The sequence below is a fragment of the Trachemys scripta genome, chromosome 7 (assembly GCF_013100865.1).
Source record: "Trachemys scripta elegans isolate TJP31775 chromosome 7, CAS_Tse_1.0, whole genome shotgun sequence".
Lineage (NCBI taxonomy): Eukaryota > Metazoa > Chordata > Testudines > Emydidae > Trachemys > Trachemys scripta.
This window is the reverse complement of record NC_048304.1, coordinates 40,100,863-40,124,369: the sequence shown is the minus strand read 5'-3', so window position 1 is coordinate 40,124,369 and position 23,507 is coordinate 40,100,863. Positions and strand designations below refer to the sequence as shown.

Below are 23,507 nucleotides of genomic sequence, written 5' to 3'. Positions count from 1 at the left end.
CATCCCTGAGCGACATAACTTATATCGACATAAGCTGCAGTGTGTAGATAGTCTTATACTAGATAAGAGCCTACTCCAATTTAACTGAAGTCAGTCAGTCAGGGTATATTATGCCCTAAATGTGACAGGAGGATAGCTTGGGGTCCAGGGCCATGTAAGAAGGCTGGAGGAAAGGTGTAATTCAATTTACCAAGCCAGGGCATGAAATAGAAACAACCCAACTGTTAAAACAAAATGAAAAGTATTTTCTGAAAATATTAGGATGTAGACAAATGTAGTGAAATAAAAGGAAAAGCATATTGTTTTAGTAAAGGTACCGTAAATGGACTTGTGCCTGGACCTGACGTTCTATAAAACTTTCAGACACTTTAACATTTGTTTAAAAAATAGACATCAAGTCAGCAAACAAGATTTTAGTGTCTGAATCACCTCAGTCCATTTCTTCCTCATATTATTTCTTTGTAGTTATCATGTTCCTCCCCAATCAATCACTCCACACCCCTCCCCCACAAATAAACAAACACAAGCAAACAGAAAACCAAACAGAAAAATGTCAGATGGAAGATTGGAGCCAAGCAATGAAACAAGAAAATAGCTCTCTGAGGGGGGATGTGTGATCTGTAGGTAGCATGGCATTTCAGGTGCTAAAGTATTGTTGTTGGTAGTTATTTTGGGGGGCTTGGCGGGTGAAGTACAACTTGTATTTCTGCTGGGTAACTCTCTGTTAGGTTCTATGAAGCCAATATTGTTAAAACAAAGATTGCAGAGTTAGGCCAATAGACAGCCTCGTTCCGCACATGCAGCACCCTTGAGTATAGTGCCTCCTATAGCCTTTAGTTTACATATTAGGAATATTAAACCCATTTTTAATAGAAGCAGTAAGAATTCCCCCTAGAAGTTCTGAACATAAAATGTTATGTACCAAGATGGGAATATAAACCTCAGGAATACTCACATCAGCATGCCATTTGTTGTCTGAATTCCCTTAAAGATACTTCCATTTGATTTTTCCTTTGATCAGGTGAAATAAATTACTTAGAATGAGCTTCTGAATATATAGGGTGGTCAGCGCCTCACCTGGTGTAAATTGGCGTAACTCCATTTCTGAAGATGTTTATTATTACAGGGATTTCTGTGATATCCATTCTTATAGTATCTGAGTACCCTGAGTACATGGATTAGAAATACATCAAAGTTCCCTGGTGGGAACGATGCTCATTTCCTTTAGTCCTACAGGCCAATCCATTAGCTTTTTTTTTTTTTTGCAAAGTACTGGATTTCTTTGTATTGGTTATTTTGTCTACAGTGTTGCTCTTGTGAGATTTACAAACCTTAATTCTGTATATCTCACTGAAGTCAGCTACAATGGATGCAATACAAAACCAGTGTAAAGAGCTACAAAAGCATAATGACATACCTTTCTACCTGAGCGACAAACACAGCTTCAGTGCTGGAGCTTCCATTGCTACATTGGTTACTCTAAATATTTGGCACTCCCAGAGTGATGTGGTGGCCACAAAACACCTGCTACTCACTTCTACTACTGAACACTTGGAAAATACCTAAGTTGTAAAATCGACAGCAGGTCCTAAGCATATATGATCATGTCATATGGCACTTTACAGGGGCACACATGGCTCTGCTATTACAATGGATCACACAAAGTGAGAAATAACTTAATACTACTTGAAGTTGAGATAAAATGTCCACATTTCCTGTGGGTGGCAGATATGTGCATTGTTATCTGAAGTAGCAGACATTCATTGCTATACAGTGTTATTATTTATTATGCTCCAGCCAAGATCAGAGAGAGCCCTGTCGTGCAAGCTGCTATGTAGACATGTAGTATGAGACTTCGTGTGACCCAAAGAGCTTACATTCTAAATAAGCCAAACAGACAGAAGGTGGGAGTAGTGTCATTTCCAGGGGAACTGAGGCACAAAGAGATTAAGTAAGTTGCTCAAGGGTGAACAGAAAATCTTTGGCAGAGCTGGGAGCTGAACCCAGATTGAATTCTAGCCCAATGTCTTAACCACAAGACCTTCCTTTCCCTCATATTTACTCTGCATCTTACTAGCCCTTCGCTCAGGTTGGGAAGTTCAGTAACCAGGGCATGGGTGGTTTAGCGGTTGGGAACAACTGCTGTACTAGTGGAGGTACTTTTCAGGCACTCCATTGATATAATAAAGGTGTGATCCGCAAGAATACTATGGTTAATGTAATAGGTGCAGGGAGTTGAAATGCAAAGGAAAGATGGAGACAGAGGATGTTTGTTTATATTTTAAGTGGTGAAGCTATTGAAGATACACTTGTGATTGCAAACATTTTACAATAAATACATCTCACACCAGTGAACAGGTGATAAGGACCTGGATTTCTAAGGGGAAGAAACAAGATCAATTTTATTTCCTCTTTTGGGTAGACAAGTGAATGCCTTTTCTTTAAATAATAAAAGATAGATTGTATATTATGATGTAAAAGCATGAATCATCTCAACACACAACCCCATTTCATGATCACAGAGAATGCAAAGAGGGAGTGGATTTATGAGATACTGCAGTGATGTCTGTGTTATCTATAGAGGGTGACATTAAAATATTACCCTTTACCAACACTCACTGCACAGCAGCTTCTGAGATATTTCCTATTCTAAAGTATTAAGAAACGCTGTGGTATCTCCCAGAACAGTGGTAATGGCTGGTGAGTGCTGAAACTTTAACACTGACCACTGGATGTCAGTCTGATTGCTTAGAAGATTGATGGACTACACAGAGAGAGGCTGAACATGGGATTGTGGCTGATGCAGAATTGCAAAGAAAATTCCCTTTAAATGTTGATGGTTCAGGCTTTTAATATTTGTAGTTATTTCAAAAATATGAAAATAATATACTGGGACAAAAACATATGTATGTGTTCTACTAAATAAGTATCACTCTCATTCAAAAATAAACTGGCTATGTCTTATGCTGTAGCCAACACCCGCTTGGCATAGAGGTGGGGTGAAGGGGAAGACCTGTCAGGAAACTGATTGTGGCTTGCTGGCTCCACCGTAGTTTAAGCCCCTGAATAGGTTAGCATAGCCTGGGGCTTAAACTAACCTATGCCAGTTGGCAGTGGCCCCCCAGAGACCCTCCCCCTTTTGGGAATAGCCGGAGAACAGCAGCTCTGGTTGTGATACCTCTACAAACATCCCCATTCTGGGGGTGGGGGGAAGTGCTCTATGCCGGTTGAGGAGATGCAAGCAGTTCCCATTAATGCTGCCTGATCAAAGGAAAAGGAGCATGAGAGAGAATCCGTTCAGGCGTGTTAAACACCCTTCCAGCTAGGACAGCCAGGGCAGAGCTCTGCCTTCAGGGGAGTTCAGCGAGGGCTGCATGTGCACATCCAGTGGTAAAATTGGCCTCTAGAAAGCAAACTCACATAGTGCCTAATTCGTCCCTCATATTCACCAGTGTAACTCCACCGAAGACTGAAAATGTACTCGGTGATATTGAGGGATGAGTTTGGCCCATTGTAAATTCTAGCTGAAAGTCAAACTAGTGGAGATAGCCTGGGGTTATTCTTTACCAGCCCTATCCAGAACCACAACCCCTGTTAAAAGCTGTCTAGGCTCGATACTGGTCTCTCTGCATAGGTGTAACTGCGCTCAGCATCTGGAAATCCTGGAAGCTTTTGCCTAGTAACAGCTTTGGTTTAGAAGAGCTTGTACTTTTTAAAGACCCCTAAAGACCATTTCAAAAATAACAGTCAGCTGATTTATTAGTCCCAATTGATATTTAAAATTCATCCCTTAGATTTCAAGTTGACTTTTACTTGATTAAGTAGCAGCATTTGATTTTGAGGTATTTGGGGCTGTGATGATTTCCTGCTTGTTGGGGTTTCTTCATATTTAAACATTTCAGCTTTGCTTGAATTATTGAGCTTTTCCAAGATAGCAGATGAAACTTGCTGTTGTTGCATCTCCGTTCGTACCCATCCTCCTCTTTCTTGCCCATAACTACAGTAGTTGGCATTTCCTCCTCTTTGTACAGTAGATTTTACAAAATGCAATAAATTTGCATTCTTCTTTCAGAATATTTGCATCTGTAGGACACCTATGAATAGCATTTCAGGTGCCGCTCTACAGTAAAACTTCCACACTCTCATTTATGGGGGAGATCATTTTTAATTTAAGTGACCAGCCCTTCCAGGTTAAACCCCTGTGGGTGCCAGGGCTACTAATGAGCTTACAGTGGTGTGATTTATTTTTTATTTACACTGATAGAGCTGTACCTGCTTGCTGAGGTGTGATGGCTCCTCTTGCTAGAGGCCACATCCACCTTCCCATTTTGAAATTAGAAACATTACACCACAGATGTTCTTTTGCACCACATGTTTTGTATTAAGAACATATGCCATTTGTGAGAGTACAATAGTTTAACAAATTAGTAATTCCCTCTGGGGCAGATTACTGTTTGCAATCAGCTGCACTCATGCCTTTTTTATTCACTGGCTCTCTTTGACTACAGTGGTTCCTGAGGTCGGTGTAAATTATGTCACTTTTTCAAAATATCATTTTCAGGACTGGGGAGGGAGGAGCACTTCATTGATTCCTGCTGGCATCTGTGTGGGGATGGAAGTTGTGCCCTGTGCAGTACTGAAGACTTGCGTTGCGAGGAAGCTCACAGCTGGTGTATGGCCTGATGCCCTCCCCAGAGATTCTGACAGATTTATGTCACTGTTGGGGTTTCACTGAAGCAGAGGAGATTGCCTGGGGCACGCTCTGGGTCAGCACAGATCCCTTAATTCCTCAGCCAAGCACCCTCCTGGCCATTTTGGTGCTGTGCTGGCATGATCCTAGGTCAACCATGCGTTCTGGGGACCTTGCACTGTTTTGACTTTCCCCACTCCACCCTGGGCAGACCTTTCACCACCGGTCTTCAGCTAGGGCCTGAGCCAGCAGAAGCCAATGAAGACCTGTAAGTCAATAAAGACTGGAGCCCTTATGCTAATAATATACAAGGTATATGCAGGGTCAATGACAATGGTTGGGTAAGGGATGAAGGGCAACATATTTTGTTCCTGAGTTACCTCCCAAAATATTTATCGTCTAGGGGATAATCTGCCAATTCTCCTCTGTGGGTATGTACGGCCTGGTAGGAAGCCGAAGCAGTGTGATACCACTGTACAGGTGAGACAGTATACCGGATCCAGCACTGGGAGGTCCGAAGTCTTTCAGAGCAGGCTCCATCCATACGACTACATGGGTGTTTTGAGGATATGGCTAGTAGGTCTGTTACTATGTGGATCCACTGGCTAACCCCTATGTAAAATTGGGGAACAAATTCCCCAGGAGTTAGTGCTGGCCTATGACATTGACCTCTAGGTAAAGCAGTTTTGTGTAGTTACCTTCTCCTGTGGAACCTACTCCACTTATAGTCAGCAGCCTCACTTAGGTGGCTGTTTAATTAGAATTGAGCCCACAGAAGAGCCCTGGGTTTGCAGTTACTCTGAGTTTGACAGAGATCTGTTTCTTTATTGAACCCAAATTGTAATGTGACCTACGAACACCCCAGAACGAGAGGAAAGTTTGAAACTACAATAGATTCAGATCTGAGCTTCAAGGCTCTGGTTGAGCTGCATTTTTCAGCCCAGTTTTTTTAAACCTGCATGCTCAAAATTGTATGTGCAAAATGCATCAGTGTAATCTGAGTGCACATTTGTTGTGGTTGTTCATTTATTATGGTAATTGTGCATGCAAATGACCAGTTAGATATATAATTGGCTAGTTACCTGCACAATTATCACAATTGTCACAGTTGGGCATGGGATTAATTGTTCATGTAGTTTATACCGATGCATTTCTGTCTCATTTTGCCAACATTTCTGTTTTCTTATGTCATGGATTTTTTTTTCATGTTACCATGACATAATAGCAAAAACGCGTATAGCTTTCCTTCCTTTTGGATATGGAAAATCCATAGTAGAACATTTAGTATATTGGATATTATCAAGGTATGAATAATGCATGAAATGATTCTCATTAGAATCTCATCTCCTTTCAATGTTTTTCTTTATTAGGGAGGAAATGCTATGATTAGAAGGTGAGGCAAACACTGCAAAAAAAAAAAATCAGATATGTTTGTTCAAGTTTGTCAGGGAAATTTCTCTAACCATGTGTGTGTCCTTTTTTATGTTTGCTTTCTATTCTAGCGAACAAGTTTGGTGTCAGGAATCTTTGCCAAAACAGTGAATTTTAAGCAACTGTTGAAGAATATACATACAAAATTAAGTCTGAATTTGTAAATGCAAGTTTTTGCTATGGACAATTGATTCTTCCAGTTAGGAATACGCTGTGTGATCTATGTGGTCAATCAAGACTGACCACCATACCTTGAATATCAAATACTTACAGTTAGTTACTGGAAGTTAATGCTCAGGGTGACTGCCACTCTTGCCCTCTCCTGGTTAGCAGCACTGAACCAAATCTCCCACCGTGATTTCCCTGTTCACCTCCTGTAACTTCTGAGAGACACTGTGGCCTCACAGCCAATAATCCACGAATAGTGCAGTGTTAGAATCTGTGCATCTTTCTCTGATGATGTCATGGCAGATGTAGAAAGTTTTTGCTTTCTCTGAACACTGCACAGTTAACAAGTTTCTCATGTAATTTCAGTGAATGTCCTTTGCTGGCCTTTATTTTCTAGCTCACCATATTGAACTCATAGTGAATTTTCCCTATCTCTGATGCATAATCTTCCTCTCTCTGAGCCTATTGCTGTCACTTTTCTTACCTGCTCGGTATTTGTACTGCTTTCTACTCCAAGAGAAACTGTTTGCAATCATGTATGACTCATCAGAGTTTAGGAAGAAAAAAATCTACATTTGTAAGCAATCTGGTTAAGAATGGTTCGCAACACAATTCTGGAGCAGATTGCTCTCTGTGGATAAACATACCAGGATAAAAGCAGATGATGGTGAATAAAACTGCAACACAGAGAGCGCAAATAGTGAAGTTAGATGTTCGGCTGGTTCTCTCCATTTTTGTGTGTCATTTCCCTATAAGCAAAAAAAAAAAACCCTTTCACATATTGTCATATTCAAAACTGGCAGTTTTGCTGCATACATTGATATTGGAAAGGGAAAACCTTGTAGAATGTCACAGTATGGTATGATTATTTGCAACGGTTTGGAAGGGAATTTGAATTTATAAAATAAATACGTGGGGGGTGGGCAGGATGGTGCAAGAGTTGATAATGGGATCTGGATCTTTCTCTTGTAGGTTCTTAGCATGGGCGGCTCTAGCTTTTTTGCCGCCCCAAGCACGGCAGGCAGGCGGCTTTCGGCGGCATGCCTGCGGGAGGTCTCTGGTCCCGCGGATTCAGCGCTGTGCCTGCGGGAGGTCCGCCAGTTCCGCAGCTTCAGCGTACCCGCCGCCAAATCTGCAGGACTGGCGGACCTCTCGCAGGCATGCCGCTGAAGGCTGCCTGACTGCCGCCCTCGCAGGGACCCGCAAGGTGCCCCCTGCAGCTTGCCACCCCAGGCACACGCTTGGAGCACTGGTGCCTGGAGCCGCCGCTGGTTCTTAGTATAAATCTAGCCCAGACTGGTAGTGCCTTAGGCCTTGTCCACGTGGGGAAATTGACCAGCTGAATTGGAATTAATTTGCAAACTAGACAACATTAAATTAGGTTTAAATAAAGACTGGGAGTGAATGGGTCATTACACAAAGTAGAACTATTCCTCCTACTGTTACTCACACCTTCTTGTCAATTGTTGGAAATGGGCCATCCTGATTATCACTATGAAAGTTTTTTTTTTTCTCCTGCTGACAATAGCCCACCTTAACTGATTACTCTCGTTATAGTTGGTATGGCAACACCCATTTTTTATGTTCTCTGTGTACATATATATATCTTCCTACTGTATTTTCCACTGCATGCATCCGAAGAAGTGGGTTTTAGCCCATGAAAGCTTATGCTTAAATAAATTTGTTAGTCTCTAAGGTGCCACAAGTACTCGTCGTTCTTTATACATCTAGAGTTATGCTGGTATAACTTCTTGTATGGACTCTTTATTCTGGAATAAAAGTGACTATTTTTGTGCAACATAAGATATGCAAAAATAATTAAATGAAAATCACTTTCATTCTGGAATAGTGTGTCTACACAGGGATTTATACTAGGTAAAATTCTAGGGATATAATTGTACCACTGTAGTTCTGCTGGTCCATTTCCCTGTGTAGACAAGTGCTGAAGGTCATCACCACTTGCCGACTGTTCAGTAGTCAGTCTGAAATATGTTAGTAGTGTCAATCCAAGTATAAGAGGAGAGGTGTCTACAGTACACCACAAAGAGCACTAACTGTCATTCCTTTTTGCATTCTCAGGAGAGGTGAAGGATGCAGTAGACAGGGAGACTGAACCACTACCGTAAAGGTGCATCTCTCAAAAGCAGGGTTCAGGCATATTAATGGGGGTGCTTGCCCTGACAATGAGCTGTAGGCACCTAAATCAGTTAGGTAATGCAATGCTGCGGGCAGCAACACCTAAATAGGTTTAAAAATCTGGGCCTAAGTGAACTTGAACACTTTCATTTTGTAAAAAAACCTTGTATAACATTATAGATAAAACACAGAATGCAGTTCAGACAATCTCATTTCCCATGATCTGGCATATTGTTTTGTGTTCTGTACCATCCAACCTGTGGTGATGGCCAGTAAGTATTTACACAGGAAGCAATTGGAACCAACTAAAGTTTTAATGTCACTGACATCATAGCAACGTAATTGTATTATCTTGTGGTGACAGGAGGTAATGAAACTTACCAGTGTATGAAAATTCTTCCTTCCCCACCAAAGGGCGGTTCAGCTGTGGTCACAGCAAGAGCGAAGCAAAGGATTAAAGTTCACTGCAGCCAGTTCCCTATTTAAGATTCATCCTGATAAAAGTTGCCGTGATGTAGCCTGTGAACATCAAGCTGACATGTTCTGTTGTAGCTGCAGCCTGAGCAGTCTATTTTTAACTTTTCTGGCTGCGTGGCTAAATTCATTGTGCTAAGTGCTTCTTCCTCTCTCTCAACAGGTTAATGATGTAATCTATGTTTCCTCCTGGGGTTAGTTTTACCTATTGCCATCTCTCACAAGTTGAGCCTGCTGCATCACAATCTGTGTGCGGTGGTTGTTGATCTGTCCATCCCAAAGACTAGCTTTTCACTTAGGGTAAAATTTTCAGAGTAGCTGAGGACCAGATTTTCAAAGGTATTTAGGCACTCAAAGGGGCAGATAGATGCCTTGTGGGATTTTCAAAAGCTCGTACGTGTCTAAAAGGCATTGAGTTCAATGGGTGTGCTTTTGAAAATTCCAGTAGGCACCTACACACCTTTAAAAATGTGGCGCTGTGTATCTAACTACCATTGAAGTCTTTAGCTGCCTAAATACCTTTGAAAATCTAGCCCTACGCGATTTAGGAACCCAAGATCCATTTTCAAATGAGATATAGTCACTTAAGAGCCTAAGGGCTTGTCTACATGGCGTGAATTGCAGCGCATGCCCCATGAGCATGCTGCTGGTGCAACAAGGTAGCTAGTCCACAGGGCTATGTTAACGTGAATGAGGTACTTTTTAGTTTGTACCAGCAGTGCCCACACAGGCAGGGACGGATTTCCAATTAGGCACAGTGCCTAGGGATGCCTAAAATTTAAAAGTGGGTTAAAAGTTTCATTTTTTAAAGAAAACATGAAGGTCAGCTGTGGGCAGGGGAGTGCTGACAGTGCTGTGCCTAGGGGCGCATCAGGTGTAAATCCGGCCCTACACGCAGGGGAGTTACAGCATGCACTTCACACACACACACACACACACACACACACACACACACACACACACACACACACACACACACACACACACACACACACACCGTAGTCTGCACTGCAGAACTGTGTAGATGCAGCCTGAGTCCTACTGATTTTCTATGGGAATTAGGTGTCCAACCTGCATAAGAGCTTTTAAAAATCCCAGTAGGTGCCTAACTGCATCTTTGGGTACCTCAATACCTTTGTCAATCTGGCCCTTTGTCATATTGTAATAAAAGAACTTGGTGCTGACACGGGTGTGTCCGAAACATTTATTTTGTTCCCAAGTGCTCAGACACCAGCATGGCTCCGACATCGCTGAGAGCTGGAAAAAGCATTCCGAGCATTGGCATGCTAATTAACACACCAAGCAATTAAAGTCAATTAAAACAGGATTCAACGTAATTAGAAACAGTTGTGTTCACATTTATATTCAGAGAGGTTTGACATGTTGAAAGAAAAGAAAACAATTTCAGGCAAACTTTTAATGCCTGCAGATGTGGTGATAATAATAACAACACTTTGATTTCTAAAGCCACCCCTGTCACGTCCCTGGGTGCTGTACAGCATGATAAACACAAACATAATGAGAATTCCAAAACTGGAACCCTGAGGGATCCGGGGGCTCAGCAGGCCTGGAGAAGCAAGCTGAAAATTGGACGATAGCCAATAATGGAACTAAGTTTGGGGGGTTCCTATCCCAGCCCCCATTTCAGCACATCACAAATCCAGCATCTTTCACTGGCCATTTCAGCTCAAGAAGAGCATGGAACTCCAGCAGCTCCATTGCTTTATGAGTGCCGAAAAGTCGCCCTTGTTTTTATTTTAATAGCAATGCCAACTGGCCAAAAGGGCTGCCACAGCCTGTAAACACTCCAGATCCTTCCCACCTGTCCACAGGCCTCTCTCTTATCAGCCACTCCTCTTGTTTATCCTCTTACCTGTGGTTTGGATTGGATTCATAGGCGTGTGGTAGAAATGATGTGCTATGGTACCTCTCTCCCTGCAAGGCAGTGGTAGAGGGAGGAGAGACCTCAGAGAGCCCTTCCACCCTCCCTTAATGCTGCTGCACAGGTACCAGCTGTATTTTGGCTCTTACAGACTGAAAATCAAGGAGCTCGGGGTGAGGTTTCCAATACCTTCAGCAATGCCAAAGGTCCCAGTGAGGGCATTTACCCTCCATGCCAGGATGGCTGTATGGGGGAGTGATAACTGCACTGCTGTTATGCAGAAGTATCCTTGGCTGATCTCTTCTCTCCTTCCTTGCCTGTGGAAGTATGAATTTCTAAGGTTCCTCCTCCCCCTCTTTGAAGCTCAGGCTTATAGGAGCTGTAATTGCACCCTCAGTAGAAAACTGTGTGTATTGCGAAGTTTGACTGGTGCACTCTGGGAAGAATATCTCTGTGTCTGAAAGGGCAGTCTGCATGCTGATGTAAAATGATATGGTGCAATGGCAGGTTGCATGAGATGACAGATTGTGAAGTAATATGACATAATGAAGGAGGATCCAAGAAAATGTTACTCTTTCAATTCAGGTACGGTGACCCCAGCGTCAGCCATTTGACCTGATTACGTGACTATTGGTATTAACAGCAGCCATTAATTTTAGGGGAGGGAAGGGAATGCAACGCACAGAGACTGAAATTGCAGAAATGAATGAACAAAAAAGCACAGAAATCTTGTTGAGCTAGATCCTGTGGCGTCTCCATGCACTGAGCTGTCACTGAAGCCAGGAGAGAGCTGCAGGATCAGTCTCATTCACTGCGTTTCATCCTTATTTCCTTTTATTCACATTTTTTTATTTGTCAGCCTTATTAAGAAAAAAAAGCTGTATGGAATTTTGTCCCTTTGAAGCACCGGGTTAGTGAGCGTTGAATCACTTGGTCTTAGGAGATGGCTTCTCCATCAATAGTGAACAGTAACCATACTTAGCACATGAACAAGGCTTTCCATTTTTATTGAATCCTTAATTAATCCATGCAGTCTTTTGAAGTGTCATCTCCATTTTACAGAGAGGAAACTGAGGCAGAAGACATGGCCTACATTTTCAAAGGGGATTAGTGATTTTAAGTAACTCTGTTTTTGGGTGCCCAATCTGAGACACAAAGAAGCAGACTGATTTTTAGGGGTTGGATGCTCAGCACTTTCTGAAAACTAGGCCTGTTCTGTCTCGGTGTGAGCACCCCGAGACTGAGACAACAAAATCACTAGTCGCATCTCAAAATTTATGCCTAAGTGATTTACTGCTACAGAGCGAGTTAGTGTCAATGCTGGGATTAGAACTCAGGATTCCCTGTCTCCTAGTCCTTTCATCAGACCTTGGGCCATGCCTGTTTGAGAGGAATGTATTACCCTGACATCTGATTAAACAATTAAACATCGTTGGCCCAGATCGTCCCCTCCTGCAGAGGGAATCATCCCCTCTTGGAGAACCCACTCCCAAATTCCCATTGAAAAGGCTGCAGTTCTCTCTCTCAAACCTGATAGATCCTAGGCAATCCTCAGGAGGCCTAGACTACTCAAGCAGAGGCCCTGTACCTCCACACAGGCTCTGGCCCTCATTGCCTTCTCCCATCTGGCAGTGTGGCTCTGTTGGACACCGTCCAGCCATCGCCCCCAAGACCTTTAAGGGTGACTCCATGGAGAAGATAATACAGCTATCCATGGGACTAGAGACAGGCAACATGTGTGCCCAATGCTGCTCTTCCCATTCCTTCTCTCTGGCTTGCTCAGCCTCCATCCTGTGTCTCAGTACAAACCCCGGAGCCATGGAGAAGAGTCTAAAGGAAAATGGTTGAGAGGGCAGGAAGATGGCCTCAGCTGGAGGACTGTGTCCAGTTCTGGGGGCCAGACTTTAGGAAAGAGGTGGATAAATTGGAGAGAGTCCAAAAGAGAGCAACAAAAATAATAAAAGGTTTAGATAACCTGACCTACGAGGAAAAGTTTAAAAAAAAAACGTGCATGTTTAATCTTGTCTTGAGAAAGGAGAAGACTGAGGTGGGGACCTGATAACAGTCTTCAAATATGTTAAGGGCTGTTATAAAGAGGACAGGGGTAACTTGTTCTCCATGTCCGCTGGAGGTCAGATAAGAAGTAATGGGCTTAATCTGCAGCAAGGGAGATTTAGGTTAGATATTAGGAAAAACTTTCTAACTAAGGGTAGTTAAACTCTGGGACAGGCTTCCCAGTAAGGTTGTGGAATCTCCAGTCATTGGAGGTTTTTAAAAACAGATTTGACAAACACCTGTCAGGGATGATCTAGGTTTACTTGGTCCTGCTTCAGCGCAGGGGGCTGGAATCAATGACTTATCTCAAGGTCCCTTCCAGCCATATATTTCTACATTTCTGTGATGGTGCTGGGACTGCCCCAGGCACATCACAGAGAGTGATGCTGAGCTCGTCTCATTGTATAGCTAACTGCATCACCTTAGAGCTCAGGACTGGAGGTATTTCTGTGTCCTGGCAGCTTTATTTATAAACTCGTTCTTAACTTTACCTTTTGTAGGAGGATTACACAGAATACTTCAAATCTCAAAGCAAAAGCTTGGCATGATATTGTGTTATAAAACATGTGTTGTGGTACAAATATACATAGTACTTTACAGACACAAGATACTTTCCATGCCTAAAGATCTTATCATCTAAATGAAACAAAACAAACAAATACAAGCCAAAATACTGCCCATCATGGCAGGTTAGCAGAGAGAGGATGTGGGTTTATTGAGGAAGAGTGTCAAATTTTGTTTGTAACTTGGCCAGAGGGCGAGCCACATCTCTCACACAGACCAGTTCGAATAGTCTAGGCCTCCTGAGGATTGCCTAGGATCTATCAGGTTTGAGAGAGAGAACTGCAGCCTTTGCACTGAGACACAGAGCCTTTGGGAAGGAGACTGAGGCAGAGAATGCTTGGAGAGCCCCAGTTAGCCGGGGGAGGGAGGGTTGCTTTGGGGTAGGCACATTCCTACCACAGTGGGTTTGTTTGAAGAAGTGGGTTTTAAAGACTTGATAGTTCACAGTAAAATGTTATGCCTGTTTTACTTATTAATCAACTACTTGTATGGTGTGTGATTTCTAATAATCTGTGTTGAGTAATTGATTGCAAAAAAAACAGACTGTATAAGACTCTTGAATGGAGAGGTGTGGGGGAAATCCACATTTCCTTCCCTTGGTTATACTTTCTATTGTTCTGACTTTTCCAAACACATTGATACCAGTAATAAGAGTACCATTGTTTCCAATATCGGTTGCTGCATAGTTAACATGTAATACAGCACATTATTTTCTGGCAAGTCAAATAATTTCTCTACTGTACCATATCTGGTTTAACTGTTATGCAGTGAGCCATAGTAACTTACTTAGAGAGAATGTCCCAATATGTTTGTGACGGGAGTTGGGTGAAATTTGTTGACCATTTTTTTCCCCCGAAAAAGGCAGATTCAGCAACAGTTTGCAAATTCACCAAATATTTCAGTAAAACAAACAAACAAAAACACTAAAAAAAATTGTTTTTAAATTGAAATGTTTCATTTCAATAGTGTCAATGCAAAAATTTACTTTCTGTTTCAAAATGTCATTTAATAGTATTTTTAAAAAATCAATAGTTTTAAAATGGCAAAATTGAAACAAAACATTTTGTTTGACCTGAAATACTTTTTCCAACTCTTTTATTTCCCCAAAATTAAAAAAAAAAAAAAAAAATTCGGTTTGATCTCAAATGATTTTTTTTCTGTTCCCTCCCGCCCACCCAGAATTGCCAGTGAACTGAAAAATCCATTATTCACCCAGCTCTATTTGTGATGAAGTGTTTGCCCATTTTCCTACCGGGGCTAAATTCTTTAAGAAGGAATATGCTTGGGGATGAAATTCATCCCTCTGCAGAAGACCAGCATGGATATTAGGTCTCAAAGTAGCATTCAGCGGGTGCATAAGATTGTGTGTGTATTTATATCTGGATTACTACCAGAGAAACAACACCGTCTTCTTGTTGTTTTTGTTGGGGAAACAAAACATTTTCTGATGTTTTACTTCTTCTCCCTAGGTGGTATATGTAACAGCTACATTCCCGTATGTCATGCTACTGATTCTTCTGGTTCGAGGAGTAACATTACCAGGGGCTTCTGAAGGAATAAAATTCTACTTGTATCCTGACCTATCCCGATTGTCTGACCCACAGGTAGGACCAAATAACTAATGTTCAAAACTTGCTCCGTGTTCATTGTATCTCTGAGGTGGAAATCTTTGGTGCTTCCAATTTTTCATTACATTCAAAGTTGGAATACACCAAAATGTAGCAGATTGTAAATAGATGCGTTTCAATTTGAAATTCCTTAATGGCATTAAAATAATAATTCATAGTAGTTGTAGTATACTGTAGTTGTGGGAGGGGGGTCGGGTGGGTGGGGGAATGGTTGTTTGTTTATGTATATTTTAGAGACACCTTAGCATGTCACAGTTGGATTTTCAAAAGTGTTCAGCACTGGCCTGATTCTGCCCCCATTGAAATCAATGGGAGTTTACCATTGATTTCAACGGGAGCAGAGTTTGACAAAGAATGAGCATTTTTGACATTGTGCACCCTTAGAGTGTATTCCCAATAATAAATCTCAGTGGAATGGTTCAGATAATCTGCTTCTCCTTTTTTAAAATAAAAAAAACAATAAAAATGGGTTGACATATTTGGTATCTTTGCAAATAAAACAGCATAGAAGAATGAAAAATCTCTAAACATTTTAAAGCAGCAATAAATTCTTAAAAGAAGAGAATGTGCCTTTTTAGTCACTTCTATAGAAGAGATCATCATTTAAATGCTGGGTTAAACTGAGACCTTGATGACAGATTAGCGGAACATAACAATTATGACTGTCATTTGCCTGGTATCTAAGAGAGAAAATGACACAGCTCTACATAGCTGACAGGTTGCAGACAGCGCTTCACTTACTGGGGTTGACAGCATAATAAACATTAGACTATGTTACTCCTGGAGGCGGTTATGACATTAGATGGACCCAAAGATGTAATGGAGTTGAAAAGGGGGTTTGGGACTTTTTGTCAACATTCGTTTTTTGAAGTACTCCCCTCTGTCCGGTGAACTGTAAAACATTTTTAGCAAAAGTATATTTTGACATGACAACACAGTGAGCCTTCAAGTTACTTCCCTGTAGCTTCTGAAGCTATTAAATCATGTAAAGATCACCTTAATGAAATAGTATGGCTAGGTAATAACTAACAACTGGAAGGGGACAGTCAGATTTAAAGACATTTTTTGGAAAAATAGATCAAGTTGCTGATTTTGAACTTCTTGTTACTGAAATGTAGATACTTGTTGTATAATAAACACAAGTGATTGGGAAGTGAAGGGAGAGCAATGGAAATAAAATCTGACGCCCCTATTTGTCTGATGAAGTAGGGTGGACTAACTGAGAAAACTATTAGGATTCCATGAAGTTGTGGTCTCCTTGTTCTTTGAGTTGTTCTCCGCCATGTATAATAGACCCATATACTGCAATGACTTTAGTAAGCTTGCTCAATTGAAAGTCAGTTCACAAATCTGACTGTCAAATGTTTATCTGAGAACTTGAAAAGTTTGCTTTGTCCAGCTTTGATTAGGATTGTTCTGCCTTCCTGCATATTTTTGACAACTGATGTTATTCAAAGAGTCTTAATAATGAGTGCACATTTTGCATTCTTCTCCTGCAATACATCACAGTGACTTTCCCCCAGTGTCAAATTCCTAAGGGAGCCAGAGTTACCAACCTCCAGGTCTGCACAAATCTAATGAGGAGAGGGGCCAGGCATGCTGCTTAAACATTGCTGCTTCTGTTTTCCAAGGCCTGTTATGGGAGGCCTGTTAACAGGATTTGTGCATGTACGTGGATTTCTCACATGCCACTGTGAACACACGTCCCCCATCCCTTGTTTATTCATGGAAAAAATTAATAGAAAGAGGGTATGCAAGCTCTTTTAACCCAGGGCAGCAGTAGCTTGTTTGTCAGTTTACAAGGGGTTTTTACATGCCTATTTGCTATACCATTTCCATTTGTAAAGAAATCCACTGTTGCCATGGTGATTGCCGAGCACACATCGTGTTATGGTTCTTAGGCAGCCTTTGAAACACAGGGAACCTTCTTAAAAGACACGTGTGGCCCAGTAGTGTGCCTCCCACTCTGCTGTTGTATCTAGGCTAAGTTTAGAATGTCTTGGGAGGGGAGCATTCAGTGTTACACTTTCACAGGTGAACTTTCCCCCCATTGCAAAGTGATTGCAATCAGTCTATATCTATGCTTCATCCTGCATTATTTAAAAAAATGCAGCCCCCGCCCCTCCTTATAGATTAGGAGAAAAGAGTGAAGTTGAGACTGAGATCTAATGAGAAAAATGGCAAGATGGTGTAATGGAGTGGATCGGGTTGGAAGTTTTTGACAACACAGTTTTTTGATGAAACATGCAATTTTGTCAAAGCCAGAACATTTCACAGAGAAATATCGACTGGGATGGGGAAGGTTTCTGGGATCCTCGTTGAATTCTCTGGCCACTTCCCAAGAAAGGGACCCAAAGGGAAAGCCCAACTTTCAAGCCAAGCCCAGACGTTTTGACATAATTGCATTTCACAAAAGCATTTGAAAGGTTTTGTTTCCTTTCTAATGCGGAACAAAAACAGAAACCTTGAAAGTTGTCATGGGATGGAATTATTGTCCTCCGGTCAGTTCTAGGATGGAGTGTTTAAAATGGAATTTGGAGTGTCATCCAGTTTGGAAGTGCTGCTTTGTTGCAGTCTTTTTAGTAGTCAAAGAATAGGAGAGATGCTGACACTATGTGTATTAATGTATAAATATTGAATGTTTGCAACATATGAAATTCTTGTATTGTGAAACTAAGTGCCATAAACTAGATAATTATGGAATCTTTTCCAAAAGAACCAAGAGGAAATCAATGGGACTAAACTTCACATTCATGGTTCCAGTTTTTGTCTTTACTCTTGTTTATTTGGATTTACTCCACAATTTTCAAGTATAATTCATGTGTGCTTGTAAAGGTTGTTTTCCTCGTCAGCTGGAGGTCTGTTTAAATACCGTTCCAGGGAGACTACTGTGTTTCTGTGTTAGGAGAGCAGTATTTGAACCACAGTGCCAAGTATGTTTACTGTGGATTAAATAAATTAAGTTTCTCTTCAAGGCACAGTTTAGTGTGAAGTTCTTGCATCTTTTGTCTTTGTGTGATTTGCATTCCATGGTTTGTTATAGCTTTCTAAGCAGCTATTCATCTGTCTTTTCAGTTCCTCTGAGCTTTCAAGTGCTGAGTTCTCTACCTCATTTTTATATTCTATCTTTTCAGTATGGCTGGGTCCTCATGCTCTGAAAATGCCAGCTTTTGTTCCTTCTATCTGTAAAGCTTATACCAATCACTTTTACATTGTCATAGCAGAGTGCCAACTCTGCTTTAGTTAAGGTTCAGATGCACTTTCAGTTTAAAGAATGACTCTAAATGTTCTAAATACTTATTTGGATTGTCCTGAAATTTCCCCATTCCAATTTGCCTCCTCAAGGTGCTGGGTATTGTTTGTGGGCCCAATTTGAGGTCATTTTAGCAAGGAGTTCCTGGGATACTGTCCCCCTGAAAAGAATCTAGCATTTTATTAAATCACTTTTTCTGCATGTGCACCTGGGACTCAAACTCTGGCTCTGATTGTCCCCCAACTGATCTCAGTCACTCTACATTGACCTCATTAATTACTTGGATGAGAGAGCGGAGGGTATGCTTGTAAAATTTGCAGAGGACGTGAAGCTGGCAGGAGTTGCAAGCACTTTGGAGGATAGGATTAGAATTCAGAATGATCTTGATAAATTGAGGAATTGGTCTAAAAGATTAAATTTAGTAAAGACAAGCGCAAAACATGGATTAATCAACTAGCATTGATTAACTAGAGGGAAGATGAAAAAATTAGGATAATGTAATTGTGTTTCCTGAACAATGGACCTGAGTGTGCTTATAGGCAAGGCATTCCTGATAGGCAGCCCCCTAGCGTGAGGGGCTCCGAACTTTTTTAGATTCTTATAACTTGTTTGATGCAGAGCTACGGAATATGTGGGGATGGGAGCAGTGAGGGGCCAGGTGGGGGGTAGGTGGGAGCAGTGCTGGGAGTGTGGGGGTTATGAGGGTGCAGAGAGGGGAGGGAGGATTAGGGGGTGGAGAAGTGGGAGAAATAGAAGAAGAGGTTTGCCGCTATGGCAAGGGGAGATTACGGCGAGGGAGGAAGGGTGAGATACTGGGCAGGGGAATATGGGGTGAATGGCTGGCTGAGCTGGGGAGCACAAGGGCCTATCCGCCCCACATTATCACCTCCCACATTTGTGTTGGGATATTTGGGGCTCTGATGAGCCCTTCTCCCTGATCCCTGAGTGTGTGTCAAGATCTTGGGAGCCCTGCTTCTCTTGGAGGGGCGGTCTGAGCCCCTCTCTCTATCCCCCGTGTGAGCTGGAATCTTGCAGGAAGGGCTGACCCTTGGAGGAGAGTAGTCTAAGTCCCTCTTCCTGGGTCCTGTGTGCTATGATCTGGGGAGTCCTGCCAATCAGGATGGGGAGCTGAGAACAGATATGCTTGGCACATACTCCAAGAACACTGTGCTGAGGAGCTGAGAATGGGCATGTCTGACATATATCACAGGGGACTGGGAAGGGAAGGATGAGAATATCCACTGAGATTAATGGAGCAGGTCACACCTCTCAGAGGTATTGCTTCAGGCAGCATTCATTTCCATGGGGTTTTCTCATTTAGCTGAGAACATCTCATTGAAACAAATGAATGGACCACTTTACATCTCTGAGGCCTGGTCTGTGCTAGGAAATTAGGACGGTCCATTCCCATTTTATTGATGGGAAACTGGGGCAAGAAGGGCTAAGTGACTTGTCCAAGGTCACACAGGAAGTCAGTCATGGAGCAGGGAATTGAACCCAGGTCTTCCAAGTCCCAGGCACTAACCACTGAGCCATCCTTCCTCTCATGCCTCCTCCCACATCTGTCCCCCATTTCACAAAATGTCTCCATGCTAATCCCTGCACTGTTCCTGCATCCTCTACCCCGCTCCTCCACCTGCAGGTCTCATGCTGATGCCTGCCTCTCTGTGCAGAGGATGGTTGGGGAGGGAGAAGCAGGCTGTGCTGCACAGAGAGATGGGAGATGAGGAGATGATGAAGGGGCAGGATAATGTGCAGCCAGTGCATTCTGCAGCTAACTGAATTGTTGCCAAGGAACCAGAGGCAGAAGAGTGGGAGTTGGGCTGTGGAAAATGGGGGTGCTGAGAATTCTTTTTTTAAATAGCAAGGAAATTAAGGGCTCAGAAACTTAATTAACACAGAGTGAAGGTTGCCCAGTGGTGGCTAGTGGTCTTCCAGGATGTAGAGTGGCTAAACTTACATTGCTGAAAACCAGGAAACGACACGTTAAGGTACAAGCCACCCCCCACATCGCAACCTTAACTCTGTCCTCTTTGAGCAATCCCCAGTATGCCAGTTATACACACACTGGCACTCTACCCTTACAGATGTCTTCTGAGACATTGCCGTCACTAAGCCCTGGAGACCACTGTCCTGTATGCCACCTGATGGCTGACAATCCCCATGGCGAGAGAACACTTGTCTACACCTCTGTGGAGATGACCTACAAAACTCAGTGCTGAAATGACACACACTTGATCCCTCAAGGTACAAATGCATCTTGCCTCGTATTACAGTCACTGCTCTGCCAAGCTGCTCCATCTAATCCCTCCACCATTCAGTCAGGGCCGGCTCTAGGTTTTTTGCTGCCCCAAGCAAAAAAAAAAAAACCTCCGGGAGCACAATTGCTGAAGCAAAAACAAAACAAAAAAACCTCCGGGAGCACAACTGCCAAAATGTTACCCCTGAAATTGTGCCGCCCCAAGCACGTGCTTGGTTTGCTGGTGCAGTACAGCTGCACCTAACACAGTGAGCACAGCTGGAGTGCATGCAGATAAATGATGGAATTCAAATCTGTGGAGCACGACTCAAGCAACAGCACATACCCTCTGAACTTCCTCCTGTCTATTTATTGTGGCATCTCCTCCCCCTTACTGAACATTCCCAGTGGCTATTGCCAGATTGCATTGTGGGGAGGGTGGCATGTAGCTTAACTCTGTATTTCCTGGTTTTCAGAGGTATAAGTTTAGCCACTCTCCACATCTCGGAAGGCCACTAGCCAGCATGGGGCAATGTTAACTCTTCATTAATGAAATTTATGGGCATTTAATTATCAGTTGTACCTGAGCATTCCTTGGCTTTGTTGTCCAGCTCCCTTTTAGAAAGAGAGAAGCAGATGTAAACAGCAGAGCTTGTAACAGATCCAAAATATGGGTTCTCTGTCCCATGGAATAGTGCTGGGGCTTGATCTAAATGGCTGTAGTAAGGGTGTGGGAGGGGAGGTCTCGATCTCAGGTTTCAAATAGCTTCAGCTTGTGATTAAATAAACACCTGTAAGATGAATTTTGAGTGCCAGTGCGAAGGGCTGCGGTGAAAGCCCTGGGGATGTCAGTTCTCTATTAACAGCCTAGGTAGCAGAAGTACAAACTGCTTCACACTCTCCTGCTAATGTGTCTGAGACCTGGCTTACATTAGAAAATTAGGTTGGTTTAACTACAGTGGTCAAGGGTATGAAAAATCCACACCCTGAACAGCGTAATTAGATCAACCTAAATCCCCATGTAGATAGCGCTAGGTTGACAGAAGAATTCTTCTGTAGACGTAGCTGCTGCCTCTTGGGGAGGTGGATTACCTTTGCCGATGGTAGAATCCCCTCCTGTCAGTGTAATTAGTGTCTACGCTGAAGCGCTACAGTGGTGCAGCTGTGCCACTATAGCGTTTTAACTGTAGACAAGCCCTTAATTCTTGTGCTGGAGGGGTTGCTTCTAGGAAAGAAGAGGGTAGTTTGGTCTGTTTTATTGATTAGGTCCAAAAACTCTCTGCTGAATCTGCCAGAAAAGGTGACAGCTGTGGTAGAGGCTATAGACACGGACATTGGGAACTGGACTGAGACCACCAGCTCATTCCACCAGCTGTCAGACAACTTTGGTTACTGCTTCTAGTAGTGGCTGGCAACCCTGGCCAAAATTTTTGCAGTCCATTTCAGATCCCAAGAGCCATTAAGTTGCCAAACGCGTACTGTTATATTTGGACAGTGATCACTGACAATAATGATAGACTGAATGCCTTAATAGGCACAAAATGATACTCTTCCCATTAATTTTTCTTTCAGTTATATAGTAAGATGTGCTTCATGGGCAGGGTATGTGTAATTAAATGAAAGTGTAGGCACTGCTATATTGAACAAGAATTGGTACTTCAGTGACGCCTTTGTTTTGAGAAGCAGTAGATCAGAGTCTAAAACTTTTTTTAAAAACTCTATCTCCTATATATAAAGGCATCAGTAACAAAATGTGTATTGGTGACCATCCACATGTGTTCTGACTCTATAACTGTTATGTTATGGACAAGAATTGCAAGGAGGAGTTCTAGCTGAAGTAGAAAAGGGTGTAGGGTGCAGGCCAACATGATACTGAGCACTCTGGACCTTATGCACTTAACTTTAAGCGTAGGAGTAGTCCCCTTGAAGTCTGAAGCTCAACACCCACCCTCTGAGAATCAGGTCCCTTTAAATAATCTCAGTTTGGCCACTGAAAATCCCTAGCCACTTTTGAAAAATTAGGCCATGGGGGGCATTAGTGTCAGTGCTGGGATTAGAACTCACGATTTCCTGGCTCCATTTGGTCCTTTATCTTGTGACACACATCTTACACTAGCAATTTACATTAGCACTAAAGCTGATGATTCCTAAAATAAGAGAGGCAGAGAAAAACAAACACCACTTGTTTACTGTATGCTTGTATGTTAATTACTGGCTGTCCACCTGCTGTTTTATTCATTCTAATTGCTATTATTATTTTTAATGAAAATATTAATTATAGAAATTAGCTGAGAACAGTATCTTTAGGGAGGAATATGTCTGCATATCTAGAGTCACATAACCATCTCTGAACAATAAATGCGTCCTACAATGCTGAACAAATGTAATTAACCCTTGATTTGGGAGTGTATCATGCATTACTATACTTGTCCATGAGGAGGGAATGCAGTTTGTAATCTCCCTCGCATTTAAATACATGTAAATGTCATGCATATGAAAATAAATGAATGGCAGGGCAAAGTCTTTAGGAAGAGGACAGGTGTCAGCTTAGATACATCTACAGCACCTGAACTGTCTCAGTGCAGCTAGAATGAATTTTAAAATTCATTTGATGCTTCTTGAGTGGTGGGAAGTTATAGATCTTGCAATAAAACAGAGGTGTTTATAGAATGAACAGCCATCAGCTCAATTTCTTGTTTGATAGGAAGGGGCCATGTGGTGAGGAGAAGGGGGCCAATAGCTCCCAACGCCCCCAGTTGACTTCCATTGGTATTTCTCTCTGCCCCACTGCTGCTCTGCTCCATGGACCTTCTGAAGAGCAGAGCATCAAAGCCTCCACACCTTCTCATACTCTGTAAAGAGCAGCAGAATGAACAAGGAAGACATAGGAATGCAAAGCAGACAGATAAAACGGATGGATGGTACAACAACAGTGAATAGCAAGTGGATTATTTGTTGTAAAGTGTGTCTGGGAGCCTAGTGGTGGG

The 23,507-nt window shown here is 42.3% G+C and overlaps 1 protein-coding gene across 1 annotated transcript in view; it reads left to right on the top strand.

Annotated features, from left to right (window-relative positions):
• SLC6A11 (solute carrier family 6 member 11) overlaps nt 1-23,507 on the top strand; it is a 188,026-nt gene that overhangs the window by 67,157 nt on the left and 97,362 nt on the right. The window contains exon 7 of the mRNA XM_034775846.1: nt 14,870-15,004. Within this exon, the coding sequence (XP_034631737.1) occupies nt 14,870-15,004 (135 nt within the window). The remainder of the gene's footprint in view (nt 1-14,869; nt 15,005-23,507) is intronic.